The sequence below is a fragment of the Myodes glareolus genome, chromosome 19, assembly GCF_982192425.1.
Source record: "Myodes glareolus chromosome 19, mMyoGla1.1, whole genome shotgun sequence".
NCBI lineage: Eukaryota > Metazoa > Chordata > Mammalia > Rodentia > Cricetidae > Myodes > Myodes glareolus.
Window position 1 is genome coordinate 31,542,999 of NC_142044.1, and position 12,903 is coordinate 31,555,901.

Consider the following 12,903-nt stretch of genomic DNA (forward strand, 5'->3'; position numbering starts at 1 on the left):
CTGTCTTTGGAAAAGAAAATCAAGGTTCCTTTAATTTAGTTTCTTGAAAGCATTATTAATCAGTTTATTTTCTACAAAATTAGAAGGTACTTTGACTTGTTTGGAGTCAGATTCTGTGGCTGAGCCTTGGAAAACACTGTGGGTTGAGGGCACTGTGGGTTAAAGCCAGCCCAACTGAACTGTCACTTGGGCCCTACACGTAGAGTGACTTCACCAGAGACCCTGCAGACAGAAGCAGACACAGATGTCCTGACTGAGGTTCAGCATTGCCTCTAAACCTTTGGCTGAGTCTGAGTTTCTGTCATTAAGAGGAGAGACACTGTACTTTAAATTTCTTTCTTATTCTACAGCACAGTATGTTGTAGAGAGAAGCCTTGTTGGTTTTGTTTCTTGATGTTGGGTTTATTGCCTTCTGACTGTGGAAGTATATCACTTTTTTTCCAGCTAGTTCTTCTCACTGTAAGGGTTCGTTGTGCCTAGAGAAGAGTCAGACCTACAGGAGAGAAAGAGAGACCAGAAACCAGAGAAAAAAATACCGTGGGCAATCACTGTGACTGCATGGCATGGTCCCTGTGTTAGGGTTTCTGTTGCTGTGAAGAGACATCCTGACCATGGCAGCTCTTATAAAGGAAAACTTTAATTGGACTGGCTTACAGTTCAGAGGTAAACATCGTGGCATGCAGGCAGATATGGTGCTGGAGAAGGAGCTGAGAGTTCTACATTTTGATCCATAGGCAACAGGAAGTGAACTGTGATGCTGGCTATCGCTTGAATAGGAGACTTCAAAGTCCACCCCCAGAGTGACACACTTCCTCCAACAAAGACACACCTACTCCAACAAGGCCACCCCTCCTAATAGTGACACTTTCTTTGGGGCCCATTTCCCTTCAAACCACCACAGTCCCTGCGAAACATGACTTCTGTGCTGAGTGTGAGGATAGTCACATGAGCTCCAGGGAAGTGTGATGAGCTAAGGAACACACAGCCTGTGTCCTGTGCATGGCAGCCAAGCCTTAGCTGGAGGTGCAGTGCCCTCAGCTTCTGTGAGCCTCATTGTCATAAAACAGGAAAAGCAGATTTTTAGATCAGGTGGGATTGTGCCCAAGAGAAACTGCCAGTTTAGGCAGTTGAGGCATCTGGCCAGGTTGTCGTAGGTCCACTCCTGACTCCCCTTCTCCGTTTTGTGGGAATGCCTACTTACATTCTGACAGGCATTTTTAAATTTCTGTATCTACCTATGCCTCCAGCACAGCATGTTCTAGAGCCTCGATTATAGAAGATTCTCTTTGGAACAAGCGTGTTCATCTGTGTTTAGCTGATGTGTAAGAACGTGGTTAGCCCAGGTTTATAGGATATATAGCCTGTATTGTGCACTTAGAGAAGACTTATCCTGAGGGTCACTCTGGCCCATGATGCTATTAGAACTTCTATTTAAAAGCTCTTGAAAACATTTGGATTTCTCATCCTCTTCCCTTCTTTTATGCTTTGCTTACTCAGTTCCTAATCCTCAGCCATCCTTCACCTCCATCTTCCTGGCCCTTCAGAACATTGCACAACGTTGCACTCTGTCTGGGGCACTCTCTCTCTCTCTCTCTCTCTCTCTCTCTCTCTCTGTGTGTGTGTGTGTGTGTGTGTGTGTGTGTGTGTGTGTGTGTGTGTGTACGTACACCATTGTCCACACCCTGGTCCTTTCATGCCAGCTGTGGAAGCCTCGGATACAGGCCAGGCTGAAAAATGATGACGATAGACTAGGATGGAGACAGCCTGACTGTGAATGAGAGAATTTCTGTGAAGGTAACATTTAGGCTGAAGTTTGAGTAGAAAACAGCTTGCAGGAGAGACTGAAAGCATCTCCAGCAGGCGGGACAGTCACATGAAGCCTTGCCCCAGTGGAACAGTACTTCATTGCTGAGGGCTGAGGGAAGCCAGCTGCCTTTGGATTGTTTGGTTTTAGGTATATTTTACACAAGAAAGGAAACATGGGGTGAGGGTTAAGGAGTGGGGTATAGCCTGCAGTTAGGGTCTGAGCTGTGCTGTTGCCAGCGATATATTAGGCTGGTTCCCTAGCCGTCCTCCCCTATAACATGGTGTGACAACTCTTCTATCTTGGTCCCAAAGTGCATGGCAAAAGACACCATGTTGCTCGAGGTGTGAAATGCACGTTGGCTTCCATTGTGCTTGGAAGTTTCGTGTTTGGTTGTTGGACCTTGAAATAATAAAATTGGTGGGGAAGGAAGCCTCAGCGGGTAAATGGACCTTCTTCCTCAGATATACAGAACACTGTGGCTTAGCAACCAAACTTCTGTCTGTAAAAGCAAAACAGAACCGCACACAATTCAAATGTGGTATGAAGATGAAGCCTATTTTTATAGTATCTGCTCAATGGTAGCAACAGCAGGCTCTCCTTGCTGTCTTGGGAATGACAGATTAGAACCTAGTCTTGTCTATCCATTGAAAAGACCTTGTAACTCCAGGCACCCAGGTGTGAGGTCTTCCACTCTGATGGTAACATGGTGATGCTGGTGAAGAGCAGACTCTCTCAGGCCTGCTGTTGAGTGGATGAGTAAAGTGCTCCGTCATGGTGCTGAGTTTTGTGACATGTTTGAAAGAATCAAAGAAACCATGTCTGTTTTTTGGAAAGAAATAGTGCTCCCGGCTTCCTGCCCATGCTCCACAGCACCTGGTGTGAGCCCACCTGGTGAGGACCCCAGCCTTTTCCCAGATGTGGTTTGAGTGACAGACTCAGGAGTTAAGAGCCTTTGATAGTCAAAAAGTCTGTCTTTTCTCAGCATTCTGTCATCTCAGGAGGAATTAATTCCACTTTAGCCTTTTCTATTTTTAGTTTATCTAGTTTTGAGTACTGCATTGGGTGTGATTTAGCCCCACAGCAGAAACATCTTGTGCTAACAGTGTTTTCTTTTGTTCGTGCAGCGGAGCTGATTACTATGATTACGGGCACGGACTCGGTGAGGAGGCTTATGATTCCTATGGTGAGTGAGTGGCCATAATAATCACAGAGAGAGAGGACAAATGGGCATGGACAAACCTTAAAAGTCCTTATTGGAAGGGAGATCCGTACTTGTTTTCATGACGAAATCATTTTGTGTGTGAACCCTCCTCTCGATTCCTGTGTGCACCCTGATCTTGTCAGAGCCTTTTTAATAGTTAAATGCAGTAATTTAAGGCAACTGAAGAGTGTGTTACAGTGCGGTTCGGATCCCACGCCTAGCTGCTTTGTCTGGGTTGATGGCCAGTGCTGATCTTCTCGCTGCTTTAGGTTGCCAAACTGCAGACACCTGCAGGCATGAGTCCTCTGAACTGTCTCTGTTCCTTGACAGTAAAGGAAGTAAAGCCCTTGAGACTGCACCTCTCATGCTTGTCCTTCTCCCATCTTTACATTTTAATTCCTCTTCCCACCTCAAGACCTCAGAAGAATCATCCTAAGAGTCCTTTCTTAAAGGTTACAAAAGCTGAGCCATGGAGGAGACACAAGGGTTGTTGGACTCATTAGGAGGTAACTCCTCTTAGTTCTGCAGAGACTACTAAGGTGCTGGGGAATCCATGAGCCTCAATAAGCTGAAGAAGGATTACAGGTTTAATTACTGGAAGTGACGGTAGCGACAAAGTGATAGTAAGAAGTGCCTTTGCTGCGGGGCAGAGATCAGGAAACAAGAAGCCTCTATTGGTAGCAAATCTCCAAGAATACCTGGTGTCCTGTTCCCGTGAGTGGGGAGCCTGGGAAGTCAGCTCTGCAACATTTCCTGAACTTAACTGAAAACCCTTTTTCTGGTGTACCTTGAAGTGCATTTTGATGTATCACCGTCCAGGGGCTGGGGTTTTGTTGTTGTTGATGTTTTCTTTGGTTTGGTCTGGGTTTTTTTGGGGGGGGGGGTGGTTATGATAAACATTTAAGAGACATGCATTGACCTGGCAAGTGCTGCCTACTGAAATCCGTGCAAGTCAGCCAAAGGGAATGGCATTGATTGCATGTTTGATCAGAAGAGGTCATTTTAAGCATTTTTCTCTCACAGCTTTTTAAATTGGTCTCTGAGGACACAGGGCTTTTTGATTGCTTTGTGTTGCAGCAAGGACTTAACTATTTATTTGCTTTCTGAGACCTGGGGATAAATAAAAGTCCTGACATTGGACACTGCTGACTTTCAGGGGGTAAGGGTGACCGAATGTTTGAAGTTAGCAGCCGCTGTTCATGTGTGCTGTTCATGGCATGGTGTCTCTGCCACGTCCCCACCAGTGTGCCTCCTTCAGTCTCTCTGTGACAAGAGAGCCTGGCAAGACAGAGATTTTTCTTTTCTCCATCTGCCTTCCCCACTTTGATCTCAATTTTTCATTTTTTTATCCTAAAATATCTGTGTTCTTTTTCATTTTCTTTGCTGTTGGAAGAAATTAGAATAGTCCTTTTCCATTCTCTTAGAGTTTAGTCTAAAGCTGTTGGTTTGCTCTGAGGAAATTCTTGCAGTCAGTGGCCACTCTTCTCAAGGTGATCATGTCGCCGGTGACACGACCATCTTGTGCTGTGTTTATAATATTTTAAAGTAAATCCCCTTGTGCTTCTTTTATTAGTACATCAGAGACACGTATCTTCAGTATGACATTTACCACTGCTTCTGACGGATGGAGCTACTGGGACCCCATGACAATGGCCTAATTGTGATTCATCTTCCTGATTTTAGGGCAAGAAGAATGGACTAACTCAAGACATAAGGCGCCTTCAGCGAGGACGGCGAAGGGCGTCTACAGAGAGCAGCCATATGGCAGATACTGATTGTACTGTCTGATGTTGTGAAATAGCCAATCTCCACCGTCCTGTATACTGTTCAAAGTAATTTTTTTCTATGAACAATCCCTTTTTAAATAAATCAAAATGCTTAAAATCTGAATGGATGGAATTTAAAACCACTTTGTTGAAGCATCCACTTGGCAGGGAGAAGGACATGTAAAATTTTGTTATTTGCAGTCTGTATATGAAAACTAGGTCATGAAAAGGAAAAAATAACTTTGATTAACTAGTGTTAAACAAAAAGATAGGTTTACTAAATATGTTAATCCATTCTTTTAACATAAGCCTCACCTTTGATTTTAAAGGTTTCCATAGAATTTAGTTATTTTATCTTTCAGCCATATGCTAGTTTTTTTTTTCTTGCCAACTTGCGTAAAAAGGGAGCCAATTACAAGTGCAAACAATGTGGTATTCTTTTGTAACTCGAGTCTTGAAATGTTCTGTAGTGTTAAGCAAAGTCTCCTCTTGCTTGATACTAAATAAACTTTTGAAAGAAATTTCGTGTGTGTGAGCTAACGATTTCATGTCTTTCTATTTAAAAAGGCCTTCATAAATAGCTGTAAACAGGGAAAGGGTTCCTCTAGCGATGCTTGTCACACTAAATACTGTACAGCTTATTTTAAAAGTGGTATAAAATTAAATGTGCCATGATATACTCACCATAGGTTCAAATGCGGTCTAAAGAGTCCACACGGTATCGAGCTGCTCAAGTGGCACGTTAACCCCACGCAAACCAAATCTGGTTTTAAAACTGGTTTTAAAATAACTACTGGATTTTCTGAAAAGGATGTGATCAGTTTTCATCTTGTCGAGCGTTTTTTCACTAGTGCAACTTTGGATTTTTTATGAGACTTTTGGTACCTTAATGAACACCTCGCTCCATGCTGGAAGCATAAGCACAGAGCTTTTAAAGACAGTCTGACTTGACTAATTGAGGTCGCGCTCGCCAAGGCTGAGGATGTGTAACCCTTAAACGGTCTTCATTTTCAAAGGTAAATAAATCAAATAAGATTTTAATCTCACTTAATTTATCTTAATATAACTAATAAAACCAGGGAGATTACAACTTAGCCAGTTTCATTATCCATTTTAGAAAGGTTTTAAGATCACCTAAATTCTCATTTTAAAAAGTTTAATTTGTTTTAGTAATCTAAAAAGCCTTAGTTTAGCGAGTTTAATTGGGGCCAATTCTTCCCTATTAAACAACTGTAAAACCTCATAACTAGTTGTGTGTAATACATCTTTTGGTTAGTCATTGAGGGCGTTCTTAAAACTGACAAGGGTTTAATAAAGTTATTCGTTAATCATTTGGCTTAAGTTTTAATTGTAGATTATGTAAAATATTTGTCTTTATTTTGGGGGGTTTCCATCCATTTCTTTTGAATAAATAGATTTCTTCTTTTGTTAGGAAATGTTGACCACCCTGGACTGTCAGAGGAGCTCCCTGTGACTTAGAGCAGACAAAGGTAGGCACCACTTGTCCCAGGATTCTGAGTTGCTGAGATGTCAGCCTGTTCTTGCTAATGCAGTGGGGTGGAACAAGGTGCCCCTCCCACTGCTTCCTAGGTGACCACAGCCAAGGTCCTGCAGGAAGCCTCTGAGTGGGTCAGATGCTGGACCCTGGGGGCTCGGCTGGGGTGTCAGCACCTAGGTTCATCGTTTCCAATGAAAATAGAGCAGTCTCATCAGTAATAATAACAAACCGTAAGGTTTTCTAAATTCTTACATTAAAGAGAGCAGTTTGCCAGACTAAATGATTAATGTGTACCCTTGATTTTTTTATGCATATATGTGAATGCAAGAATTTACAGAAATGTACAAGCAGTTTTTCAAAATAATAACCTGTTCTTGTAGAACAGTGTTTTGTGCTTCTGACTTTTGAAAATTAGGACTTTTATAAAATAAATATTAAAACAGGTGTTTCATAGAATTAATTCCTTCCTTCCTTCCTTCCTTCCTTCCTTCCTTCCTTCCTTCCTTCCTTCCTTCCTTCCTTCCTTTTATTCTTAAACCTGGAGGTCTGTAAAGCAAATATCTGTAAAAGTGGGAAGGAATCATTAATTAGATTTCATTTTGTAGACAGCCACCACCACACTGGTCCTGGCCCACATGATCTTTCTGAGACTTCTCTTTTGGGGTGCAATATTTGGGATGTTACTGTGGGTTTTGGTAGTTGGCTTGTTTGTTTTGCTTTGAGATTCACTGTTACTCTGTGACCCTGGCTGCCCCTGGAACTCATTGCATGTGTGTTCCACCATCCTGGTTGGATCTTTTCGAGTGTTTATATTTGAGCGCTGCCTCTCAGCTGTGCACATCTGAGTGTCTCTTCCCGACAGTGCCAAGGAGAGGAAGGCACATTGTCGTATTTATAGTTCTATAACTTTCAGTAAGTGATACTGTAGGCATTGTTTATCCTGACAGTGAAGCAGTCACCTGAAGTTCAGTGGTCAGGATTCAATTCATGTATGTAATATAAAGGTGAAACATACAAACTTTTCTTCATAGTCAGAATTAACTGAAACACTTAAATTGCCCAGAGAAAGAAATCAGATCTCTTCTAATAGAGGAAAATTGTGAAATTCATTGAGTTTGTCGTTTGCTTGATTTTTGCTTGTTTTCCTGAAAAAGGGGGGAGAGTGACATATCTTAGTATCAGAGTTCTTAAGTTGTTTTCTTCTAAAATAATATTTTTGTTCTTGTTTAGTGATTGCCCTATCAAATGATAAATATGGACTTTTCTTTTTCATGTTCTACATAGTAAATAGTTTGTTATTATATAATTCTGTGTGTCAAAACTGTGACACCGGACTCCAGTCAAGACGTTGGCCATGTTGTGGTCCATTGTACAGGTTCCAGGAATACCAGGCCCTTCCACCAGCCTCTGAAGAGTACTTACACTCAGTGGCTCAGACCCCGTCCTGAGTGAAGAATAAGTCAGGTCTCACATAGGCTTCTTAAATCAGGACTGTGTATAGACAGAGGGTGGTCTTCAATTCTAATAGCCAGGATCATAGAATGGTATTTGTATTTCATTTTTGCAGAGTCCATGGCCTCATCATACTGTGAAAGGGATGACTCCAGAGACTGGGCGCACCCTAGAGTAGGAGTGCTCTTATGTGGCTGTTGTGACTGCTGCATTGTGACCTGTGGCTTAAGGGGAGCTCCTGGTCACAGAAGCTGCCATCCGTCATTGCAGAGCAGCTCCTGTCACAAGGTTCAGAGTGGAGCAGGAATAGGAAGGAGCAGACACAGTCCCTGGGTGAACACACACCCAGGGACCCACCTCCTCTGAACAGGCTCACCTTCCTCCATCCCATCACTTCCTCAGTAGTCCACTCTCAGCTCGAGTCTCTCGGTGGATAAACTATTGATTCCTCAGAGCCGCCCTGAACTAATAGCTCCTAAAGACTCATCTAGGGTAGGCTTTACTCTCCTCCTAGGCAGTCCTCAGTGCAGTCTGGCTGATAGGGTTAAACATTGCAACTACAGGGCATTTCATTGCCTGGCCACCATTTCCCCAAACCCGATTTCCTCCTGTTGCCCTACATTATGTTGCTCTCGTGTCTTCTGCTCCTGGCCTGTCTCTTCCTTGGAGTTCATCTGTTTGCTTACGTGATGACACGGAGTTCTGTGCTAGTTAGAAATTAGGTAGTGGGAATATCGTGGCTTAAAAGATTCAGGACTCTACATTAAAGTAATTTGAAATCTACCTGTGTTGGTGAATCAGTATTCCCTGCTCTTTTACACATGGGAACCAACCCCAACCTTAGGACTCAGCCATGTTCCCTCTGCTGCTAACTATGCCGTCTTCCTCTGCCCTCTGAACTTGTCTTCTCTGCTTTTGGTTAGGCCATCCTCCTCTGAACTCAGCCCTTGTCCCCTCTGCTGTTAATTAGACCGTCATCCTCTGCCCTCTGAAGAACTGGCTTTGTGGCTGTTACTTCTTTTCAGTCTGGATGTCATCACATACTGGTTGCAAAGCTGTGTCGGTTGCCAAGCATGTGCCTTCATTTAGACGGTTTCATTGAATTCTAATTACCATAAGCGTTGTCATCTGTGTTTTATAAAGGGAACAACTGAAGCTTCGGGCGATGAGGTCATTATGTCAGCTGCAGGTCCTTGTAACTGGTGGAAGCTAGATTTGAATATAGCCACTCTGATCTAGACCCTTTGAGTTTCAAAACACTCCTTTTTCCAGTCTCCATGTGACACTGGTGTCATCATGGTGAAGATGTCTTACAATGAGGAGCTGTACGCTACCTTAAGTCCCGCGGGGCATCATCCAGACATCGTGATTATCTTATCTCTGCCCCACGTTCCTGCATAGATTAATTTTTCTTTAGGTCTGAATGCCATGTACTCCAGGTATTCCAAGTCAAATCATATTTAGTATTCACATAGAGTAAATAACTTCAGAGCATCTGTTTGGCTACAGGGAGAAAAGATACGGAGATGAAGGCAGTTCCTGCTTTGTGGGAACCACACCCTGCTGTGGAAAACAGCAAGCAAAGTACCAACCAGCCTGGCTGCAGGTACATGTAAGGTGCTTTATACATGCTGGAAGAGGGATGCAAAACCCAGGCAGGGTGGTTAGAGAGAAGAACTTACCAATAGGAGCTTAGGGTCAGATGAAAGAATACACCAGTCACAGGACTGGTGTGGGAGCACTCGTCACCCTTGGGTGAAATAGCTCAGCTCCTGTCAACTGTAGGGTCCCCGCCTGTGAAATGAGCATGACTGAGATAACTGCCTGCCTTCATGTGGCTGTGCAGATAGAAACATGCCCAAAGCAAGGTTAAAGGGCTTTGCTCTCACCTGGCGCTGTGTACATCTACATAAGAAAAGATGACCCTAGAAGGAAACCCCAACTATGTTAGATGGCAAGAGGGAGCCAGAGATGATCTTGGCAGGGTGATCTTGAGGGATGTCATCCTATGCAGAATCTCCTTTCAGCTTCCTTCTATGCCTACTGAGACCACACTCCAGGCACTAAACTCCAAGAACTCAGTGCAGAGCTCCTAGAGCCCCAACGAGTGCAGAGAACCCTGGTGCCCTGACATCCCCACCTTGTCTCTGACTCATCACACAACCTAAGACAGAGAATGGGTTTAATCACTCAGCATATAGAGAACCAGGCTAGCTGAGGTCCCCCAGGGGTGGGGGTGGAGGAATGTCATGGAAATAATTGCATTGCAGAGACTCTAGTTCTCAGTTTAGCTCAAAATCACACAGAGGTACACACCATGCTAGTAAAGGGCCTCTCTCCTGGAGCCCTGGCCCTCTTGGAGAAAACAGCCTTCATAGTGTCTTTTCCCATCTTCCTGTCTTCTCTGAATCCTGCCATCTTCCCAAGGACCACCTTCTCTCATCTGCAGCCAAAAGAGCCTATTTTTGTAAAGAGATTACCAGTCGACAACACTCGATCCAGGATCAATTTTGAGCTTCCTTGTATGGGCTGTTCTTCACCCCTCAGTGAGCTCCCAGTCAGGCTTAAGAACTTTACATTTTATAAATGTGAAGCCTTTAAAAGTTATCCAAGAAACTATCTCGGTTTAAAGGTCGTGAGACCTGCCATAATAAAAGTGTTTGAGTTCTATATATTAATGCTTAGAAAAACAGTTTGCATCTGATTCTTCCATGCAGTGGTGGCAAGGTATGCAGGCATCCCCAGTATGCTTGCTGTGTGTTGGAATACGAGACTCAATGGCAGCAGAGGTGATCCAGGGTGGAAGCAGTGTAACTAGGTCTGTGAAGGGGCTAGCGGTTGGAGCTGAAATGGGTTAGGAAAGACACCGTCACACAAGTAGGTGGAGATGAGAGAAACACTAGAGCAGACAGGCTGGCAAAGGTGTGAAGCAGTGTAGGTGTTGACTGCATGGACTTACTTGTGTGTTTGGGAATTTATGAGCTATTGCTGGAATATGGGGTTGCCAGGAGACACATGGAATGAGATGCTTTAGAAAGACAGGAAAGGTGCTAAGGCTCAGCAAGCTGTGAGTGATGCTGCGTTGTCCCCTAGCATAGGCGTGTGTGGATGGACACGGGTCCTACACTGGTGCTGCTGCACTCGGGCTGGTTCTCCTAAGTGTCACCTGGCTTTTGAACTAGCAGTTTTTCTGTGGAGAATACATGGAAATAAGTAGTCTGGTGTTAGTTAATTAAAAGGGTATTTGAACACCCAATAGTTCAAGACTCTTATTTAACCAGGATGAAAGGATGGTGCCAGGGTGGAACCATGGGAATATCAGTGTTTAGTCCAACAGTTGTGTCACACAGGCTTTACCATTCTGAATTCAGCCCCGAATGCCACAGTGCACCAAGCTTGGTTGGCACCATGCTGTGTGTCCTTCCATGGTCTTCACAGCCACAAATGTTCTCTGCCCTCACTAAAGCCATTCTCTGCCACACTGCTTCTTATATATGTCCTGTGTGTCCTGAATATCTGCCTGCCTGTGTGCTTCTGATGCCCACAATTCACTATTTGGCACAGATCTTATCATTGTTGCGTTGTTGATGTTTACAAATGTATTTCATTTTCCTCTTTTTCAGGAACTGCTTCTGTTACGGGTTGCTTAAGGACAGTCACCTCACCGTCGTGCCTACTTAGTGAATGTATCCACGTGGGAACTTGACAGTCATCAATTGATTATTGTTGTTTTGTCCCTAATTTGTGTTTTTAGACTGTTTTTATGAAACATCTTTCAATTTAGAAAGTCTTCTTTTTTCTTTTTAAAGAAATGTTGTCTCAGAAACAAGAAGAACGATTTGTATTGTAGCTAATAAAGGCTCCCCCATCCAAATCTCTGACATTTTAATATAGACAAAGACACAAATCTAGTTATCTTCACCGCTATAACGTTTGCATACTTGAGAGTCCTCTTAGGACAGGAAATCAAGAATCTACACAGACTGCAGATATGAGAGTGATTTATCCATCTCAGTTATGGGTCAATAAATGTGAATGTTACGCAAAAGAGGCCTAGCCTGTCCTGGGTTAGATGTGAAGGTTTCTGTGGGCAGTGGAGTGGTGCGTGGGACAGAGTGGACTTCAGTCTCCTGTGATTTGAAGTGGAACACAATTATAGGTCAAGGTCTCCGTGTAGAGTGTTACTCTGTTCTCCCCTGTAGTCCGTTGCTAGCGTGTTGTGATATTAATTCCATGCACCCCGGAAGCGTGTGTTTATGTATGCAGGAAGTGATGGTAGCATGCTTCCTGATCTTGGAATCTCCAGCGCAGTCTCACACGTTGTCGGGGTGTCGCTCCCTTCCCTCAGATGTTTCCTAGAGCCACAGACTTTTTACAGCTTCTTAGGTTCGGGACATTGTGTAAACACAGAATAACTTAGCTTTTTCTTATCTTTTTAGTATGCATCCTAAAAACATAGTTGTCGTCTGCTGAAGTTCTGACCTTTATATTTATCAAATGTGCATTTCCCATCTTCTGGCTGTGATGCGCAAGGGGTGTGCTAGAGAACACACAGCTGAGCCCAGCAGCCGGAAGGCTGCTCGTGAAGGAGGGTGAGAGCTGCAGTCTGGGACCAGGCTTGGGAAGGCCATGCAGTCCAGGATGCCCTTTAGCCCATTTACACAAGGAGAAACCCGAGACTGTGAACAGCCTGTGACACACGCAAGACTGACCCCTTCTTACTTGCTGACCCAACTGAAGCCCTGTGCTGTGAGCCTCCAGCTCAACCCTGTCCTGTCACCCTGAGTGCACTTTTGATACCTAAATTCCGGCCCGGTGTTCCACCACCTTCATTAAACACGTGTATTTATTAAGAATGGCTTCATGAAGCTGACTACAGAGAAAGCAGGGAATAAATCAGAGGGAGTCCATCCAAAAGAGGCTTACATTCTGGTAAGACAGGCCATCACCCACCAAATGGAAGGTCAGGTGGTGGTGGTGAACTGTGGCCACAGGAATAAGCCCCACTCCACCTGGGCTGGCTAAGGAATAAAGCAGTGCCTTGCAGATCTATAAAAGCAAGCGAGGGAGTGAGACAGTGGTGAGTGGGAAGTTCCTAGAAGCCATCAGGGATGCTAGTGTAAAAAGTAGAAGAGTGAAAAAGACAGTCGAGAAAAATGAAGCTGGGGCGCTAGCCAGA

General features: G+C 44.0%; 1 protein-coding gene and 1 long non-coding RNA gene across 4 annotated transcripts in view; one reads left to right on the forward strand and one right to left on the reverse strand.

Moving 5' to 3' along the window:
- Positions 1-11,598, forward strand: part of Khdrbs3 (KH RNA binding domain containing, signal transduction associated 3) — a 157,394-nt gene extending 145,796 nt beyond the window's left edge. For 2 of the 3 annotated variants that reach the window (XM_048457213.3, XM_048457214.3), the window contains exons 8-9: positions 2,932-2,990; positions 4,692-5,295. In XM_048457213.3, coding sequence (XP_048313170.2) covers positions 2,932-2,990; positions 4,692-4,783 — 151 coding nt within the window. In that variant the 3' untranslated portion in view covers positions 4,784-5,295. Of the gene's footprint in view, positions 1-2,931; positions 2,991-4,691; positions 5,296-6,206; positions 6,265-11,347 lie in introns of those variants that run through there. The other variant, XR_007236515.3, reaches the window with a different exon arrangement.
- Positions 7,252-7,865, reverse strand: LOC125415082 (uncharacterized). Its single transcript, XR_007236516.2, has 2 exons — positions 7,695-7,865; positions 7,252-7,417 (listed from the first exon to the last, which is right to left on the reverse strand). It is a non-coding gene; the product is annotated as an uncharacterized LOC125415082 (long non-coding RNA).
- Positions 11,599-12,903: the final 1,305 nt, after the last annotated feature.